This window comes from Erithacus rubecula, assembly GCF_903797595.1.
Source record: "Erithacus rubecula genome assembly, chromosome: Z".
In the NCBI taxonomy this organism is placed as follows: Eukaryota; Metazoa; Chordata; class Aves; order Passeriformes; family Muscicapidae; genus Erithacus; species Erithacus rubecula.
The window spans coordinates 11,404,014-11,425,152 of record NC_136661.1 but is presented as its reverse complement, the minus strand read 5'-3'; the positions used below and the strand labels follow the sequence as shown (position 1 = coordinate 11,425,152).

The window sequence follows — 21,139 nt, the reverse complement described above, 5'->3', positions numbered from 1 at the left end:
ATTCCTGCCTGATTCCCAGTTGCTCTCTGCTTTTTTAGACTTTTTCATCCCATGAGTTGGTTGTATTGTGGGTTTAAAGAAATGCCTTAAATACCCATAGCTCTAGAGCTGTGGAGTGAATGCAGTATAAGAGCAGAGCCTTCACTTTTAAGGGCAAGGGTGTATTTTTCTGCCCAAGGATCTAAATACTACTGCTGGTTTTATTTTAGTTTTTACCAGTGTGCTTGTTCCAGGATATATATGTTTTTTCCTGTTACTGGGGCTTTCATTGCAATGGAAACACTCACAATTGTGGGTACAAGACATATTTAATCCAGGGATGAAAGTCTGAGCTGTGACTATGGTAGAAGATGAAGATCTTGCTGGAGCTAGTGACTGCTCTCACCCCAAACATGGTGTTTTCAAGTAATCCATGTGAAGATGCTTGGACTTTAGGTTGCCTCCTGTGTCCTTCTCAAGGACCCCAGTCAAGGGTGCTTCCATTTCTTTCTCAACTGTCTTAGCATTTTAAATGCCTGGCCTCCAAGATATTTAGGCTGCAACTGACCTTTATGGGATTTGACCTGCTGCCTCATTCAACTCATCCAGGAGATAAGCTTCAGCATCAGCATGTTACAGCATGAGGCAGTGAGGGACTGAGCTGTGGGGGGACTGTAGGGTGTGCTGGTGATGGCATGTGGGGGAGGTGGCTCTGTGCCCAATTTGAACGGAGACCTACACACCAGCGATCTCATCATCATTTTAATTAATCATCATTAATAGCTACACAGGAGCTAGTGTTTGCAGTTCAGTAATTGGATCTTCCATCAATTAAAGATGGTGTGTGCTCAAGTATTTAAAAATATGTTAACAGTCTGAAAACATAAAATTTTGCTCTTCCTTCTGTCCAGTAGTGCTGATCCAAAATACATCAACCTGTGATCTCTGCTACTGAGTTTTAACAGGAACTGTTCTTCATGTTTTCTGAAAAGACCTGTCTCAAGGGATTTTCTCTTGGCTTATTACAGTCACTGGCAAAACAGTGGTTCAGGAATACTTCCTGTGTCAGGAAAATATAGGCATTTTGTTTAAAAATGTTCATCAAGAAGCAATGTCAGGATGTAAGCAGCCTCTGCTTTGAACCTGCCAGTCTGGAAAAGTGTGTGAATGTTAATGACAGTGATGTCAACTGAAGCATCTTTAGCAATGCTTTGAACAAATAGAGTTTTGTTTTTTGATGTGAAGGGATGAGAAAGAGTTAAGACTTGGTACCAGTTTATGCCTTTTAATACCTTTTGTACTCCCCACCCTAAAGTCCTCTTGGACTCAGTACTGAAACCATTTTTTAGAGACACAGCATGTTTGTGGAACAGCTCAAAGCTGTCTGTTCATTCAAAAGCAGAGCAGCTGTTCCAGCTATGTGCTTTTAAGTCAATGCATATGAAAATTGCATTTTAACTGCTTCTTCACTCCACTGGTACATGGATTTAGGCAGTTACTGCCCTGCACTTTGCTCTCTGTACCTGGTGATGTAGCATGTTATACCACGTGCCATCCACCTCTGGAGTCCTGGTCTCAAACATCAGAGCTAACCTGGAGAAGATCTGCTCTCTGTATGAAGTGATGCCCTCAGTTGTGAGACTGCCACTGCTGATTTCTCTTTCACCTTTAAATTGCTCGGTTATTGTCTCCTCTGCTGTGAAAGTTTAATAAGTGACTGCAGCGTGAGCTTAAACTACCTGCAGGTGGGAAAACTGCGAAATAGGAAATTATTGGAAAGGACAGCTGAACCTGTCACCCAGCAGAGGCAGCTATCAGTGAAAAATGTCAAGGCATCAATGCAAAGAAGCTTCAGGATCAGGTCTGTTTTCCTGGGTGACTTGAGAGGATGTTTAAAATTGCTCCCAGAAGCACAAAGGATGAAAGGACTGATGGAGCAGAGATTACTGTTGAAGCAGAAGTAACCCACATGGCATGATACCACTGCAAATAAAATACAATTTTTAAAATAATGTAGCTGGTTGCCCACCTTGTATGTGGGGTGCTGCAGGGCTGAATCCCACCCCATTTGTGGCTGTATGATGGAGAGAGGAGTCAAGTGACTTGCTGGACTGTTTGCAGTTGGACTACCATGATTTTGTAGGAGGGACTGGGCAAATTTGAATTTTTTTCAGGAAGAAGGACCCTGAACAACTTAGATGCTGGAAGGAGAAGTCTTAAAGCCTTTAAATGAAACTGAGGATAGATGTTTTGGTTTCCTTTGATGAGGAGAGAGGAAATTAAAAGGCTGGCTAAGCTAGTGAAGAAAGCCTCACCCAGGAACCAGTGCCTGGGGAACTGTAGCAGACAAATTAGAAGGTTTCTCCCCCTCCTCTTTTCAGTGTTGGATTTAAGTAACCACAGGGATGGGCAGTCTGCCTCATACTGCTGTCAAATCCAGATGGTCTATGCTAATGGAAAATAGTTCAGTAGAGGAGATGGGGTGATATGATACACTGTGAGGCTTAGGTCAGACTAAACAATTGACATGAATTTTCCAAAACCATCGGGAGAGGAGCAGTGGAGCAGTCTTGAATTTAGACATTTTGCAGTGGTGCTGTTTTCTAATGCTGAGCTGAGTCATCACCCAGTAACGTTTGTGCAGAGACAGAGTTGCCCTCAGTCCAGCCTAACTTCAGCTCTGCCAGTGCCTGGCAGTGGCTCACCCACGGTTTAACTCTGAGCACAGCTTTCTTGCCTAGGTTTCGAGCTGCTTGGTGCTGTATGGCAGTTCTGCCCCGTGGTGGCTGAGGGCAGGAAACCCTCACCAGAATGCGTGACTCAGGCAGCGTCTGACTGGTGTGGCTTTTCTCTGAAATCTGTTTTAGTTTTGCACAGTTTGCAGTGTGAGATGTGCTCCTCAAAATGGGTCGTCAGTTGATTAACTGGTATGTTGGTTCACAAAGCCTCTTGGCTTAGGTCACATGGTGAGTCTGAATATTAAATAACAAGCAGTGGAAAGCCAGTTAAGTCAGACAAAGGGCAAAATAAAGCCTCCTTTTTGGTAAGTTTAGTTACTTCAGAGGGACAAACAGCTGTGCAATCATGTGACCTGTTGAAGAAGCTTTTGGAAAATGCATATGCATAACAGCACTAGGTTCTCAATAATAGTATGAGACCAGCTGCTAACACTCAGTACACCTGGCATCAGACATCTCTTGTTTTCATGAGCCAGTGCACTAATAAAATACTTGCTTCTAGATGTTCTTTCCTGAAACCAAAAGTCCAAGCAAGGGCAGGTGTGTAGCCGCTTCAGGATCTTCTTCATGCAAGGCTGGCTGCTTTGCCTGTCCAGCCTGCTTGGATGCTGTCTGTAGCTGTGAGAGTAAATGTTTGGATGTTTTTCATAGACACTGCTGTTAACAGCTCAGTGACTGCATTATCTGCAGATCTTATGGCCCAGATAATGCTGGTAGTCAAGTAATCAAGCAGTGCATGAAAAACTAAGCTGCTCTAGGCCCCCATGAAAAGAAGCTTCAGCAAGGCACATTCCTGTGCCTCTGTGGACAGGCTGCAAGGCATGCATTCTCCCCCACTGCTCTCACCAGGCTGTCAGTTAGGAAGGAAGAAATGAAAAGTTTCTAAGTCTTCATTTCGTTAAAGAATGCAGTTTTTTTTTCCTCATTGTGCTCTTATCCCCTTTGATTTTTACCATTTCTGCTGAAGTCTCCCAAAAGGAAATTCTTTGTTGTGATAAGCTTGATACTTGCCCATGGTTTGTATAATTTAAAAATACCATAGACTATTTTGGGCAGCGATCCTGAAACTCTTCACTTTAATGACTACACAAAGTATTTTCTAAACCCTTTGAGATCTTTTTGGAAACATATGTGGAAAATACATTCTTAAAATCTCACTGTCTCTATAAAAGCAGCAGGCAAGATAGGTTCTCTTACTTCTTGGTCTTGTATGTAAACAGTTACATGTGCTTAACATTTCTCTCATACCCCATTCCACTGATTTATCAGATTGCAGCACAGCTTGCAAAAATCAAGAGTTGAGTGTGTGGCAGATGTTAAGTGTGTGTCAGTGGAGTATTTATTGTAGGGAACCCACAGTTTGTGCGCAAGCTGGTAAACCTGCTTTTACCCTGTTGTGTTAACCTAACCCTTGTTATAACCATAGGTGCTCCCCAGGCTGTTGTAAGATGGGACTGTTCAATGTCCAGGCCTGCCTGTACTTGGAAAAGTGGTTTGCACAGGCTGGGGATGTTATGTATCTACTTACTTCTGCTCTTTACTGGGTGAATGTCAGAATTACTGCTCCTGGCGTTGGCAAGCACCTACAGCACTCAAATTGAATGAGGTGGTAGGAAAATGCCACTGGAAACATGTGTTCAGAGAAAGGAGAAGGTGTGTAGGGGAGCTGCAAAACATCCATCTCTGCTTTCCCCTCCTGCCCATGCACTGTGTCCTCCCATGAAGTGGTAGAACTGTTCCTGCTGTTGCATAATAAATCAGCAGCTGAGAAGGGTTGATATGTAATTTTCACACCTTGCCATGAGGTTGCTTTATTTGGTCACCCCCAGCAGAAGAAAGAACTGTCAGGGCTCATGAGGTGCTGTGCCAGGGGTGGGAGTGAGTGAGTGGCTGGCAGAGGGTGACAGATTGGTCTTAGTTGGAAGGGACCTACAAGGCCCACTGAGTCCAGCTCTTACGTGAATGGTACACATGGGGATCATACCCACAACTCTGGTGTCAGTGGGAGAAAGATTGGGTCAAGCTCAGGGTTGTTAAGCCAGCCTGGCACCCGAAATGAACTTTGAATATATTTTAACAGAAATACTTCCCACGCAGCTTTCCACAGCTGCTGTTGTGAAACCAGTCAAATCAGCCACCATCCTGTTGGTACAAATCCTGGTGCCGTCTGTTTTTAAGTATATTAGGCTTTCAGATTCTGGGGTCTCAGGTGGGCTGGCACTGTACTCTGAGCTCAGACAGATCAGCACTGAGCAAAGCAGGTGGCTGCTCTGCACTGTGGCACTGTGGGGTGAGTGTGAGGGAGCTGGCTGATGGTGAGTGTTTGTGGAAAGCATCAGTATTTGCCCAGTGTCTGTAATTATTGTCAGGCTGTGATGTTCACCCCGGTGAGGAGATGTAAAGCTATGAGAGCTGGGCTGGGTAAACTTGCTGCCTGACTTTTGGGAGCCTTTGGATTGAGAAGGACTTGAAGCCAGAACCTGCTGCAGGATGACAAACTCCAGGTAGACAGCCTGGCTTTCAGGTGCCATTGTGCTGGACTCTTGGAGAAGCTGGGCTTGGAATGATCATGAGACTCTGGAGGATCTGTACATACAAGGTCTGCCTGCTGGCAGTGGTCACAGACCCTCATTTTTGTCTGGACTGTCTCTGTCCTAAAAGCTACACAGCATCTTCCTCCTGCACAACCCCATTCTTTGGAGGAGCTTTTAATCATAATCTAAATCTGTAAAAGATTTTTCACATTACTTTCTTTTTTTTCTTAGTCTCTTTTTCAATAGCATGACAAAAATTTGCTGCTGGCTTGCAGTGGTTTTTGAGGCCCTGTGCAGACCATTGCTGCAGTCAAAAGGCAGAGGAGAGCTGAGATGGGCCACGCCTGCAGTAAAGGATGTGGCATCAGAGCATCTGTGGAGCTTAGCTGCACATTGGCCAAAACTTAACAGAGAACTCTGTGTACATGTGGGCTTTGAAGTCTTGTCACTCAAAGATAATATCTTTGAAACCTCTTGGGTCAGTAGGTTGTGGCCAGCATCTTAGTCTTTGGGACAGAGACTGTTCTCATTTGCTTTCGGATAACACCTTTTTCATTGTGGCCTTCTCTGGAATGTTAGAAGTACAGTTAAAAAAAGAAGAAAAAAAAGCAAACCTCACAAAAAAAACCTCCATACCACGAAATTTGGGGCTGTGGCTGAATAGTCTAACCAACTTTCTATGGTTTCCATGGCATTCAGAGTGCTTGAAGAGGTGCATGTGGAAAAAGATGGAAATACTAGTATTTTTCACAAACATTTCCTATTTATAGGGTATGTGCTCAGTATTAGAAACTATCATTAAAGTCTAAGAAATGTGGAAAAGTACATAAATGACTTACATATTCTGTTTAAGCATTTGTTACTTTAAGTAGCAGCTCTAGGGACCCAGGAGTAGAATAGCAGACGTTGCTGGATGTAGATGAGATTTTACTGGCAGAGCTCTCCAGCACCTGGTGTAGGAAAATGTTTTTCTCCTTACAGATGCCAAAGCTGCATACCTTTTTACTTCTATACTGTAGTTTTTAATGTTATGCTAAGGCAAACGGTTCAAGTTCGTTCTGGGTACTTTGGATTGGGTTGATATCAAATCCTTTCATATTAAAAGGACCTTTAATTTTAATTTTTGTTATTGTTACAATTCTGAAGTGGGTGAATGATACATTTCTGGGGTGGGTTGAAATGTTATCCTATTTGTTTGCTGAGTCAGTAACTTGCCATAGCTTCCCTTTTTCCTGGACTTGCATTGATGCTCTGAAAGGTAATGTAATTTCACTGCCTATAAAAAATAAAATTGCCATTCAGCCACTAGAGCCTTCTATTTTGAAAGTATACTTGCGTGATGTGCTTTTGCACATAGTATTTTTAATTTCCAGATTGGTGCCAACATGAATCCGCTGTGTTTATTCCCCGTATCTGGAGCTCTGTGTTTTGGGGAGGATTTCTGTTCTGCAGTAGCAGCAGTTTTAGCAGCTGCATGCTTTGAGGCCCCATCTCCTCTGGCATGAGATCCAGTGGTGAAGTGAGAGAAGAGCAGCGTGGGGGCTGGGTTGGACTGTCCCCATTTTATGTCTCCTGCAGCTGAGGAGCTGCTGTTGAGAAAGGGAAGGGCCTGTCTGCCACCCCCTTCCTGGGCTGAAGGAAGTGTGACCTTGGGTGTTGCAAGGATAGTCATGGCTGGGAAGTGATAAACTGGAAGTCTTCTTGGGAGATTTCTTCAAAATGTTTTGAGGCTCTTTGAACTAGTCTGGTTGTGAGATTCTGTGGAGTTGGATATATGTGTCTCCAGACACAAATGAAACCCCCTCTCCTTTATCAGACAAGTCTTTGATGCTGGAAGAGAAAGTTCCTGGGAGGAAAACAGTGCATGGTGCTTGGGTGCCTGGAGACACATACAACCAGTGACGTTTTTGTGGATGACTCAGAGGTGGCACCTGTGAATTTTCAATCTTATGGCAAGCATCCACCTTGTACAGCTGCTGGCTGAAAGCAGAAGGTCCTCTGAATGTTCCCGTGGCCCCTCCAAAAGCTGAGGAAACACCAGTAAGAAGCAGCCTTGGTGTGCTGGAGTGACAGACTCTGGCAACACATCATACCTAGCCTCAGGGAGGCCCTGGAATAGGGGGGAAGGGGGGTGAGGTTACTCTGGGCTGGCAGCAATGAGATGTGTGAGGGTGGCTCCCTGCTCCTGGCTGCTTGCTGATGTCCAAAAACCCCTCCTGTGGTCATGGCTGGTGGGTTAAGCACAGACAGGAACCATATGGAGCTGCTGCCTGTTGCAAGTAAGGGCCTGTCCATAAGCAGTGCTGCCTTATGTATATAAGTAAGGCTTACCTTGTATTTTATATATGACTTTTCTAAAAGTAGAAGGCAGGAAGGGTGAATCTATGTTCTTTGAAAGTCAGTGATACTGTTGACAGCTAGAAAATAATGAACCTCAATCCAGATCTCTTTCAGGATTTATTCAGTACCTTTTTCCTTTTTAAATAAAATAAGTACATGGGTATTGCTGTGTTTCATGGATTTTATCTTGGTGGACCCTCAGTTGTTGGTAGAAGGCTAAAATATGCAGGGAAATCTGTCACTCATCCTTAGCAAATCTGGGAAAACTATACACTGATGTGCCTAAAACTAGTGAGTTTTGATAAACAAGACAGTCTGCTTCCACTTAAATGCTGCTCAGCTGGGGAAAGAGGACTTGAGAAATTCTGGAGTTTTGCAACGAGTCTCCCAGCTTCCCTGTCTAACTTTTGCAATAGAAACCTTAAGATGGAGGGTTCTGGTGGGTTTTTGACTTGTGTTTTTGTGTTCCTTTTCAGCTGGCCTGCTGCTGTGGTACTGCTGCTTGTTCCTTGTGCTGCAAATGCTGCCCCAAGATAAAGCAGTCAACCAGCACCCGCTTCATGTACGCGCTGTACTTCATCCTGGTGACCATCATCTGCTGTGTCATGATGTCTACAACAGTAGCTAATGAAATGAAAACTCATGTAAGTAACAGGGATGTGGTCACTGCTGCCCCTGGAAGAAAAGGAGGCTCCTTCCACAGCTCTTTGTTACAGGGGTGCTCCCTCAGAAGAGGTGGTCAATTTTCTCCAGCTATCCACTTCTAAACCCAATGGGATGATTTTCCTTGCTCAGTCCTTTGTTTTTTCCATGCTCAGCATCTTCCTGTCACCCACTGAGTATGTTTCACAGCAGGAAGAGCCCAGCATCCTTCCTCTCCGGTGCAGAAATCCGCTGCAGTGAGCCCACCCCAGGTTTGCTGTGCAGGCATTGTCACTAGAGGGGGAAGCATTAGGGAACTTGTTTTAGTGGAACAAATCAGTTCCCTCTAACCTTGATTTTGTCTCTAGCAGCTTGTTTAGCAGCAGAAGCAGCAAATTAGAAAATAACTCTTCAAGTGTTACGGTTTTAATTCTGCCTTCCTGGTGTGACAGACTGCTGCAAAGCACAATGCTGGAGAGTCTCTGCGAGGGGTTTTCTTCAGTGTGTGAGTCATTGTGTTCACGTGGCCTCTCACCACAGCAAATATTGTTCATCTCTAATTGTCTTTTTAATTAGAGAGCTTCAAAAACATTAAAGGAGCTGTGGCTAAAGCTAGATTTTAAAACTCAAGTTTCTTTCAGAGTCTTAATATAACTTTCCTAAGCTAAATGCTCACCAGCCTGCTTGTGCTCACACACTGGTCCTGTTGTACCACATATTTGGTTTGGCTTCATAAGCCACCCAAGTAGCACAAATCCTCTCTCGCATTCACTACAAACTTAATAATAAAACTCTGCTTTGAACTAGAGGGAACAAAGACTGCATTGCTTAATTCATAAAAATGAAGGTTCTGCTCCAAATGCATCCTTGGGCCTGCTTTGGGGTGGTGTGTGTTCTTGCTCTGGAGGTTCAGAAGGCTTCCATCAGTGTGAGTATCTTGTTGCTTTGTGCTCCTCTCCCAGGAGAGTGAGGTTGCACAGTGAGGCCTCTTTCCTCATTGAACCAGTTGAACAAGCTGGTGTCCTGGTTACATTCTGCACTTGACTTTTGGTTTTCTCTGGAACACTTCCCTCCAGATCATCCCAGAGGCAGAAGCTGGTGGCAGCACCCCCTTCCTGCAGCACAGATGAACCAGTGGGTTTATAGCAGGCTAATTTGAGGGCTTCTGTGCTCTGCTGCCTATCACTTCTCTTTCTTCCCATTGTACCTTCTTTGTATGTTCCATCCTAACTTTCTTTCATTTAATAGCATTTTACATGACTTATCCTAGTGCCACATTTTACCCCAGGCCACCAGAAATTGATCACCACCCTGTAGGGGCACCCACTACAGACATGATGTTTGCCTGTGAACTGTGACTTAAAAACTTCTCAACATGTGCGTGCTGAAATTGCTTGCCAGGAACTACTTTGACTTACTAGATGCTTAGCTTGGCAATAAAGCAAATAACCCAAGGAACTTAAGTGTGTGGGAGACAAATTATGTGCTCATATCCAAATTTCATAAAGTTCTTTTCCATCAGTAGTGTGGTTTTAATGCAGCTTGTATCCCTAACAAAAAATACTCTTTATCCAACAGAAAAGTGATTCAAGAAGCCTTCAACAACATGCTTTTCAGTATTGCCAAACTTCTTTTCCAGTTCATAGTCTTGAAAGCTCAGTGTGGGAAGAAGTGGCACAAAGAGTAGCTGTTAGTTTGAAGTGGAAAGATAATCACTCTCTTAGTTTGGAACATTTGGGGTCTTTGAATGCGAAATGGACCATCTGAAAGTAGGCTTTCTTTATCTGCTTTCTAATTTAATTGTTATGTTAAGGGTTATTAAAAGTTCAAAGTCCCCTGAAGCTAATTCAGCACAGTTTTGATAGATTGCACCTTGAAAATGCTTATTCAGACTAAGCAGTCTCAGCTTCCCAATGGTGAGCTGTGTTTTGAAAGTGCTGTGCACTTAGTGATTCCTTTGCTTTTGTCTCAGTCGTGGAACACTCCCAGCTCCTGAAGCCAGACTGTAAGCAAATACTTTGCATGATATTTTTGGGACTTCGCCCTCTTTTTTTTTTTTTTTTTTTTTTTTTTTAAGAGAAGATGGATTTTGATTAATTTCAATCAGATTAAAAAATAAAAACCAAAAACTTTTGCATTTAGGCAAAGAATTTAAAATTCTAATGTAGTCCCTTTTAGAACTGCAATTTTGGCAAGGAGCTGTGTGTCTCCTTTACCAGTGTTGAGTTCAAATACTCATTCTGATCTTACATGGAAGGAATCTCTCTTTTGTCAGTGAGAGGTGTTTTTTTCTCTTTGGTTGTTTTCCTGTAAGTTCCCAACTTTCTAGAGTAGTAGATCTTTGAGGAAAGAAGCGAGAGGCAGTGGAGGATAGGGAAGAAGTTGAGGGTTATTTGCAGGAAAATTTTGGATAGGTGGGGCTTTTTGCCCTTGCTTTCCCACCTACACAGATTTTCATCCACTCTGTTTCTATAACAAAGTTTGCCTGCTGTGTTCTTCCTCCTTGGAAGAGGACATCCAGGTGAAAGCAGGGTCCTCCAGGGCTGTTTCCACACTGCTCCTCATTCCTGTTCCCCTGGATGCTCCTGTGCCAGCGCCTCTGTGGGCTGGCTTCCTGCACCAAGGGGTTCTGTGTGCTTGCAGCTTGCTGTGACAGGAGAGCAAATTTGGGGTGTCCTGCTTCTGTAGATGCTGCTCAAATTCTCAACATCTCTGAGGGCTTCAGTGCATTCTGGAAAATTGCCAGCTTTGCTGTGATAGCATCATTGCTTGCACAGCAGCTGAGGCGCCTTACTGCAGCTGATACTGAGTTTCTGCAACAAGAATGCTTTGTCCTCTACTCCAGGACCAAAGAATTTAGCTTCTGCAGCTTTTAAATGTACAAAATAGCTATTTTACTGTATCTTGGCAAATAACTAGTATGTGACTTAACAGCTATCAAAAATATCCAGCAAATGGTTAGCATGGTAAAGCACATAAGGTGGGCAGCCTTCTCAGCAGCTGAACATGTTTCAGAGATACATTGAAAAGAAAGTCTTTTCTTGTCTATCACTGAAGTCACATAAGCTTTGATAAATTGTTTGCAGCAGTAGGCCATCCTTTCACAAAAACATGGCCTTTTTATTACACCAGTCCTATTGTCTCCAGCACTGTGCTTGTGTATTTTATGTTAGGGTCTCCAAGAGTTTTTGTTTTGTTCCTTTGGGACCATGGGTCTCCTAAAAGAGCCACGGGACTGTTTCTGTGGCCATCTCTTTTTGTTGCATAGTGTGGTGAATACTACATGGTGGCTAAACTCTTTGTTGCTTATGTAGGGCAAACTGAGCTATTGTTCTTGTGAATCCATCTCTTTATTCTCAGCCAGAACTGTAATGAAGCTAATACTTACAGGAGGAAAGAATGTATAAGTTCAAAAATCCCATCAAGATTTCTGTAGAAACCTATGCAATTAATGAAGGTGCCTATTTATGGTTACCCAGAGATCTGTTTCTAATTAGCTAGACAGTTAATCAAATTCTGTGCTATTTTTGTTTTGTTGTGTTTTGTTCTGAATGTCTTGTAAGTGAAGTGAAACAGATCTTGTAGAAATCTGACTCCTTGGTGAGTACTATCATCTATGTCGAATAAGTAATTTTCTCAATATTTTTAGTTCAATATTATGCTGCTTTCTATCCTCTCCTGATCGATGGTTATTATAAGGAAAGAACAGAAAAGTGTTAACTGATAGCCCAGTTGCTTTCTCTGGCATTTTTGAGGCCCCTTGCCTTGCCCTGGCATCACTGTGGCATTAATAGTTCTCATAATTATTCCAGTCAATCCATTGCTCATTTTGTATGCTGGCATGTTTGCCCAGTCTGACATTTCATTGCTTTCCAAGACCTGGGAAAACTGTTGCTCCAGACAATTTCTCAGGAGCTTTCCAAATACTCTTGGATGCAGTTTAGCCACAGCTACTTGTTTAATGTCCAGCTTCTTTATGCAGTGGCTACTAATCTCTGAGTTGTGGCTGAGAGAGCAGCTTGGAGTGGCCCAGCTTGAATCCATTCTCGTAACACCACACAACTGAGACCAGTTTTCATCTCCTCAGCTGGTTCCAGCCCACTGAGGATTAGCTCCATGTTGTAGTTAGGTTTGCTATCTTAGCTCATTGTTTTTGTGAGCTCCTCTTCTTGAGAAACTGCTTAAGAGTGTTGTTGATCTCCTGACTGGTTTGGATTCCTGGAACAGGGATTGGAGTTGCATACCCTGCTGAGACAGGTAGGCTTTCAGAGCCTGGTGGGTGGAAGCTGGCAGTTTATTTGTTTATCACTTGTTTCCTGCCTCTCAGAGGCTTTTCTACAGCTGGGAATCCTGCCTGATGGCTAGCACCCATGCCCAGTTGTTCTTTCAATGAAGGGGTTTTCTTTGCCATAGCTGTTGATTTGTGCATGTTGTGTCCTGCTACATGTTGGGTTTTCTGTCTTCCAGTCACCTGTATGGATAGCAGCAGTCAGCTCCAGAGGGTTTAATAATGTTGTTCAACTGGTCTTACCAGCCTCAGCTGAAGGCTGTAAGCACACAAGGGAGGCCTTTCTTTTCTTTGAAATGGGCAGTGGTTTTCTAATTAAGTTCCTGTGTTTCTGTGCAGTGAAATGGCTGTGAGAGGCAGATGTCTACACAAAGGTGCCTCACAGCAGTGGGTTGTGGCCACAGACCTGTTTTTTGAGCACCCAGCATCATGTTCATGTGGTGAAACTGAAGCCAAAATGTGCAGCTGTTTGTATTCCCCTTTGTGGGGAAAGGCCTCAAAGGCAAATATTTAATGAGTCAAGAGAGGTAGGACTATTCCACCTTTCTGTTAATTTAAAACAAAATCAGGTCAACTGGCACAACTCCCTTTCAGAAGCTGTGATGAAGAGTTGGGTGGTTGCTGCCCCTGTGACACTTGGGTGTGCTTCAGTCTGCATTTCCAGCCAGGGCAGCACAAGCCCTTGGTATGTCTCATATCAGCTGAATTACTGAAGCAATCTGAGTCTTTGCTGTGCAGTGTGGGATGAAGGGAGGGAATCAGCAGTAATGGGCAGGAATGGCATGAAGCAGGAGAGCTGATAGAAGGTGGACTTGTACCCCAAGGGATCTGTAAAGAGTGGAGTGAAGGCTCTGGAACACTTCAGTCCCTCATGTTTTAGATTTTGTTATATCCCCTAAACCCTGAAATCCAGGCTGAAGAGGTATCAAAAGTCAAAGGTATTAAGTGAAGCTAGTGAAAAGTCAGTTGTGCACAGACATGCTTGGTTATGTGTGCTTTGTGTCCCTTCTAACAGCTCCTGTATAATGTGCTCTGCTTTTTAGATTCCCTTCTACGAGCAGATGTGCAAGGGTATTCAGGCGGGTGAGATGTGTGAGAAGTTGGTGGGATACTCTGCAGTGTACAAAGTCTGTTTTGGAATGGCCTGTTTCTTCTTTTTGTTCTTCTTGTTCACCATCAAAATTAACAACAGCAAAAGCTGCCGAGCATATATTCATAATGGGTGAGTTGTTTGTTTGATTCCCTAATTTTCACATCTCTTTACAAGTTTGAGACACAAACTTTTCACTTGGGTGTAGTACTAGGCAGAAAAAACAAAAACCCAAACCCAAAAACCTTTACTTAGGTGTTATTGTCAGAAGTAATGTGGTCAAGTGCAAACTAAATAAAGTAGTAATCGGTCATCAAAGGATGGGTTTTTTTTCTTGTTATACTTTAAACAGATTTCATGTGATACTAAAAGTGAAAATCTCTAATTCCTATTATAACCAGATTTTTTTTTTTCCTCTCATACAGATTCTGGCTTATTAAACTTATAGTTCTGGCAGCAATGTGCTCAGGAGCCTTCTTCATTCCTGATCAGGACACTTTCCTCAATGGTATGTCCTCTTGTTTTGTTATGCTTCTTTTGAGTGGTTAGAAATCTGAGTGGTCTGATCAACATGAATATTGCCTTGTTTCTTCAAGTAAAGCCTTTGTAGGCCAGATGCAGCTATAGTATTTGGAGCTGTTTGTGGGAACACTCTGTGTGCAAACTATGTGGTCTTCATGTGAATGTGCAGGAAAAAAAGCAGCATGTTTTTTTTTCTGACCAAGACCAGGCCAAAGTGGTAGGTAACAATACCACTGCAGCAATTCTTAAAGAATTATTGCCAGTTCATTAAGAAATAGAGAACTATAATGGTGCAGAAGGAATTTTTCACTCAAGAACACCAAGCTGCATATTAGTTTGGCTTGTGCAGGTAGCTCTGGCATAGTGCAGCAGTCAGGCTGCACAGTGGAGAGGTGCCCGTGCTCCAGGAGACACAGTAACCTGCAGTGCCCCAAAAGAATTTGGGATGTTGATTTTCAGGTTGGGGGCTTACATCCAGTAAGATAAAATTAGAGTTCTTGGGCCTGGTACATGTGCTTTGCTGAGGATGCCATGTCAGAAGCATTTCCTGTTTTGGAAGGAATGCTGGCCACAGCACAGGTATGCTGGTACTAGCCCAGTATTGAAGTGCCAGCTAGGAGGGGAGTGTATCACAGGAGTCTTGAGGACTAGGAGCAAAAATCCTGGTGATACCAAGATGAGTTTTTACTCTTACATTTGCAATAACTACATCTTTCAGGTACTTGTAAGCCTTTATGCTGGTAGGTCTGGACAGCTGAAAAGGGATGGGATCATTAGAGCAAAGGAGCAGTTGTGTATGCTGCCTGCTTCCACTAAGACTTGCTTGGTTACCTTGTTCTTAACACCCACCTGCTCTAGCCAGGGTGTTCAAAAGGGCAGGAGGAAGAGGTAACATGGGGAAGAGAGCAGAGTGGACAGACAGACCATGAGCACAGTACTCTGGGAAAGTGAAGTAAAAACCACTACAAGTAAACCATAGACAAGTATATTTCCTCATCTTGCTCCTGCTGTCTGTTTGTTTGGTCCTGGCTCTGAGGCCCCTTTTCCATCTCCTCTGTGAAGGTGTGGGATGGCTGTATGTCTTTGTCCTTAGGAGCCATTCTGTGTGGATTAGATGTAGCAGTACAATGCCTTGTACTCGTGAGCAGGTGAGACTGCCTGTCATCATTGCAAGTGACCCTTTTCATGGTGAAACCTCCTCAGGAGCTGATGTGTTTGCAGAAAATGAGAAACAGAAAGTTTTGTTCTGATTCTCAACACCAGTCTAGTGTAGTCTTGAGATACAGCTTAACAAGCCCAAACCAACTTATGACTTTTCACTCTAAAGCTGTATTCTGCTAACTGACCTTAGCTGTATCCTAAACTGACTTCTAGTCTGCCCCTGAAATTGGGACTACAGATGGTTTGGGTATAGTATGTTTGCGGGGTGGGGTTTTCTCCCCTCCTTTCATGAAACTTACACTATTATTTTGTTGGTTGGTTTTGGGTTTTTTTTTTTTAGAGGGAGGGGTCATTCTCCCAACTGCTTTTTTTTTCCTTGAAAAATAAAATACCTTGCCAAGTTTCCCAAGTGATTTGTTAATCATGGAAAAGGAAGACTATGTGCAAGCAGTAGGTTTCTGTGGGTTGTAGTGTTAAATACACACTGGCTATGCTGACCTTATCTGTGATTGATCCATAAATGTCCTGCACTATAATGTGGTAGAGGGAGGTCATGAGAGTCTGTCTATTTGATTATTATTGGTGGTCTGACTTTTCCTGCTGCTCCTCTCCCAAATATACATGCCACTTTGTGGCTGCCTAATTTTTATGTACTTTCTAACAGAATAATTTAATCCTTTTTTTTTTTGTATATTTGAAGAGTAGAATGCTTGTCAAGTGTACACATTTAGAAAACCAGAAAATGATATTTTTGCTTGCTTTTAAATAATGAGCTTATGATAGAGTAAGAAAAGAATAACCTCTACATCAGCTGCTAATGGAAATGAGCCCTGACTGTTCTGTTCTTCCACTTAAATTACATGTTTCCTTTTTCTAAAGGAAAGCACAGTGAAAGGGTATGGCTGAATTTTGCTGATGCACTTCCTTGGTCTTTTCTTCACTGAAATCAGCTGCACACCTGGAGTAATTTGTAGGCTATGTTCTTCAGAGTAGCACAAGCTGTATATACAGCTAAAAATTAAAATAGGTATCTATATTTCCTCAAATACTTCTGATGTTTAAGAAATTTAAGAAATCTGTTGTCCAAAACATCCAAGCAGCTACCCACATACAGTGCATGTATGTAGGTCAACAGTTAACTACCCAAATAACCTGTCTTAAAACCAGTCAGTAAATACTCAGTGTTCCTTGGGAGTGGCTCGAAACAGTGTTTGTGAATAGATAAACCCCACCTTTGTTTTGCTGTGGTACTGGAATCTGGAGGAGAAGAAATTGCCCTTTTTAGTAATGATTGGGTTCCAGTACCTTGCAATTTCAGGGTTTAGATTCCTGTGGAATGCCTTCACACAACCTCCCTCCTGCCAGTCACAAATAAAGGTTTCAGTATTTTCTGTCTGAATATAGTAACTCATAGTCTCCACAAAAATTTTCTAGGTTAGGGAGACTCAGTAGCTGTCCACTGAAAGTGTAGCAGGTTGCAAGCTGAATTCATCAGGGAGCTAATATTGAGTTAACTGAGCTGCCTTTCATCTGATATCTCTCATCTCCTGCTACATTTGTGAGCTTCAGATATTCATACCACATTACCAGCTTCTCTGCATAGACAATAAATCCATTTTATCTCAAGGGAAAGGCGTTTGACCTATTTTCTGCCTCTCTGCCTTGCAGCCTGGCGCTACGTGGGAGCGACAGGAGGGTTCCTTTTCATTGCCATTCAGCTCATCCTGCTGGTTGAGTTTGCACACAAGTGGAATAAAAATTGGTATGTGTCGAGCAAGTAGTTATTTGCTTAAAATTCTGATGGACTTCTGGCCAATACCTTTCTTGTAACAAAGAATGTAAAGTGTCTTGAATGTAATTTTTGAAAGAAGATGCATGAATGTTAGTCTATGAACATAGCTGTTCATATTTGCTTCATCTACTTTCTCCTTCCCCAAACAGAAGTGTTTGCTCATTTCTCACTTTTATTCTGCTGATTTATTCCTAACCTGTACTGGTCGGCTTCCATTAAGTACTATTATCTTGGGATGCAAAAATTTCTTACTTTAAGTTATTTTATATTTTATATGAAAATACATCTGCTTAGAAGAGTAATGCAAGAGAATAAAACTGGATTTGCAAAATGTAGTAGTGGGACTGTTCTCAATGTTTTGAACTGATAAATCCTGTTTTTTCTATGTCAGCTTAATGCACATACATTTTTTTCTTAATTTAAGAACTGCTAATTTGTGTTCAGCTTCTTTCTTGCCATCTAAATATGCAAGATTCCATTATCAACCTGGATAAACAGTATTTGAGCATTTACTTCATTTTTGGTTCAAGTATATTTTCTATTACTGTCCTAGCCCTTCACCTCTCATCAAATTAAAATATTTAAGTTGTCCTCCCACAAGTATTCTCCTGCCTGCACCTCCACCCTTCCTGTCTCACATTTCCTCCTCTACAAACTCTTGTAGTTATCTCTTGTTCCAATTAAAGTACTACCTCCTAAGAAAGAATTTTAGCAAACCTTTGGCTTTGTTAAATTCCAGTTTCAGGGAGGAAAAGGTGACAATTCCTTACACTGCAGATATTTTTTGTTTTAATTACTGTAGCTGTTTTTCTGTGGATGAAAGGCTTCTAGCACTAGCATTTAACTTCAGCTCTCTTTACATGATATTTTTTTAAAATATGTCCTGTTTCCACAAAACAACAGGAAGGAAAAAAAAATTAAAAGACTTTCCATCTACAAAACAGGCCAATGTTTCAAAACAACTGTTTTAGTTGCTCCTTTTAAACTCTGGTGGGCTTTGCAAGAAATGTTTGTAAGGTGAAGAAAGGAAAACAAGGTGAGCCACTCTTTAGCTGAGGGTGACTGGTGGTTTGACCCAAATGGAGAGGAGGCTTTTTGAGTGAAAGAGTAGTAGAACTGTCAAAGTAGTACAAGGAGCAGAAGAGAGGCCATGCCAAGCAATAAACCTCTGGTTTTATTGTGTGGAGAGCACCACTCGTTAGCCCAGCCTGGGACACTTGGAGTTGCTGCTGAGGAAACCCCTGAAGTGTTGTGCTGAGATATGCTGATGGGCTGATCCCAGAGAACTCCTGGGAATTCTAAGAGTCAGCACTGGGCTATAATTACAGAAGGAGCTGATTGTGATAGTACAGAACATAAACACTGGTGCTAAGGAATGTTTCCCTCTGTTTCATGGGTAGGAATCTTGCAAGAGTCTGTGCTGGCATAGTGACGCACACATACTTTGGGAAAGTAAACACTGTCTTTTGTGTGTGAGGATGTGAACTCTTCAGCTGTTATAATTTTATGTTCTGGTAAGGGAAGACAAAGATAAGATGCTTGTTTTTGTCTCGGCAGGACTGCAGGTGCAAACCACAAGCAGATGTGGAATGGTTTGCTTGCCTTGGTCACTCTCCTCCTGTACTCCGTTGCTGTGGCTGCTCTGGTCCTCATGGCACTCTTCTACACACGCTCAGAGGGCTGCATGTACAACAAGGTGCTGATTGGAGTGAACGGTGGCCTGTGCCTCTTTGTGTCCCTGGTGGCCATATCACCCTGTGTCCAGAACCGTGAGTCCACTGACCTTTTCTCCTCCTGGGTTTTCGGTGCTGCCACAGTTGTGTGCCTGGAGGTGTAAGCCATGTCTGGGCAGAAAGTCTAAAGATAGTTCTGAATTGGTGCTGCTTCTGACTCTTTACTACAGTGTGAAGTGCTGTTGCTTATTGTCAGCTTGACTGCTGAAACTACTGAAGTGTGAGACATTCTGGGTGTGCCATCAGGCACGGGGTGTAGAGGCCTGCCTGCTGGTGGCTGTCACTGTGTTGTGAGATTTACCTAAGTCTGGCAGTGGAAGATCTCAAAGTCACTACTGTTCTACCATTTGCTTTTGACTTCTTGAGTTTTATGATTTGTAAAGTTTGGGCTTGGTGGAGTTGCCAGCAGGATTTTATACTATGTGTGCTGTTAGTATTTGCATACATTGTTGCTGAAAATTGGAGAATGACTCTAACAGAGATTTTACAGGCAAATAAAATCATTGTGGAGGCTTGTCAATAGCTTTCAAAAAGCTGCTGTGTTTGGCAAAAGAACAGAGGTGATTCTTTACTTACACAGGAATCTCTAATGCCTTTCTAAAACGGCCCACAGAGCTAAAGGATAGACATTTTTCTCTTTATTGGATGGTGGAACTGTATCTAAACCGCCTCAAACACTTATTAACTACCTTAAGTAAAAAATAAAAGATAATGGTGTGCTGTTGTTTAAAGGATATAGTTTTCTTTTTCAATTTGCTCAAGTGTCTACAAAAATAACTAATTTTCGTTTTTCTTGTAAAGGCCAGCCCCATTCTGGCTTGCTGCAGTCAGGAGTTATCAGCTGCTATGTCATGTACCTCACTTTCTCAGCACTATCCAGCAAACCACCAGAAACTAGTAAGTTATCTAATGCTTTGTGTAAATTCTTTTAAACATGATGTGTATTAAAAGCATGAATTTATCAAACCTGGATTAACAGACTCAGGAATATAGAAATGCAGGGTTTGTTCTTCACAGAAAAAAATGCAAATGTTAGAAGTAAATCCATGCAGCCAAGAGACTGCAATTGGCAGTCTCCAGGTGTCTTAAATGCTTTGGTCTAAGGGTGCTTAATTTACCTTGGGTGAATTGCATCTGTTGCACCATTTCCTATGAACACATTTCCCAAAGTCTTGTAGTCTGTTTGTCCTGTAACAAATACACGTTCTCATAAAATAGAGTATGACAAAATGCATAATGTGTTAGATCACCTGATAAGAAAGGATTGGAACAAATGGCTCCTGGATTCCTCTGGAAGAAGCTGGGTGATCAGCTCCATCTAAAAGTTTACAAGGTTCAAGTAGTAAGTGCTGGCCATCAAAGTGGATACTAATACGATACTTTTTTCTCCTAGAATTAATCTGCTTGGTAGCCCTGGACTCCTAATGGAGCAAAAATTTGAGTATCACTTGTATTTTGTTTTGAAAGGAAATATTCCAAGAAAGAACTTGGAGTTATGTCTCAGTTATGATGCAGCTGAGATGATGCTGTTCTTCAGCAGAGTTCTTTAACTCCACTTGCCTTTCAGCCACCGGTGTTACAATTCAGAAGTATGGAACTCACTAGAGTTTTAAGTTCTTTGCACTACAAAACCAGAGCAAGACTTCAGAGCACAATTCAAACTTTCCTTTACCTAAATAAATGTCAGATTCCTGTGTTTGCATTGGAAGCATTCATTTCACTAGCAAAATGAAAAGATAGTTTGAATTAGTAATAAAGCACCCTTTCTTTATTATTGCCCAACTTTTAGTGTTCAACAGCTGAAACAACAATAACTAGAGAAAAATGAGTTCAGTGACAGGAAGAAAAAGTTTTTATGGACTTTTAAGGGGAGAGATGAGGTTTTGAAAAAGTATATCTACTTGTGTAGGAACAGACATACACACGAGAGTTTTCTAGAGTTGGGAAGTAAACCAGACAGTATTTAGGTGTAATATTTACTTATGGAACTTTAGCAGTGTTTTGAATTAACAGGATTTAATTTAGGAGTCCCGAGTTCATCTGAGTTACTCAAAAGTCTTGCCACAGTGTAAAAAGAAAAAGAAGGGGTAGAAAGTGCTAGGTGGAATTAAATAATTTGTCTTATGTTGCTTTATGCTTGTCACAAAGTCTTCAGCAGTTAAGTGAATGTTCTAATTTTTCTTGTATATATTGCAAGTGTTATTGCATTTGTTAGAGTATGCATCAAGCACACTCTTAGATCTTCTTGCCTTCCCATGCCTAAGAATTTTCATAGTTGTCATCTGCTCTCAGAGATGCTCCTTCCTCACGTGTCTGTTTG

At 42.2% G+C, this 21,139-nt stretch overlaps 1 protein-coding gene across 2 annotated transcripts in view; it reads left to right on the top strand.

Annotated features, from left to right (window-relative positions):
- Positions 1-21,139, top strand: part of SERINC5 (serine incorporator 5) — a 39,422-nt gene that overhangs the window by 4,634 nt on the left and 13,649 nt on the right. For both annotated transcript variants that reach the window (XM_079330203.1, XM_079330202.1), the window contains exons 2-7: positions 8,068-8,235; positions 13,565-13,743; positions 14,037-14,119; positions 16,963-17,056; positions 18,644-18,855; positions 19,621-19,716. In XM_079330203.1, the coding sequence (XP_079186329.1) occupies positions 8,068-8,235; positions 13,565-13,743; positions 14,037-14,119; positions 16,963-17,056; positions 18,644-18,855; positions 19,621-19,716 (832 nt within the window). The remainder of the gene's footprint in view (positions 1-8,067; positions 8,236-13,564; positions 13,744-14,036; positions 14,120-16,962; positions 17,057-18,643; positions 18,856-19,620; positions 19,717-21,139) is intronic.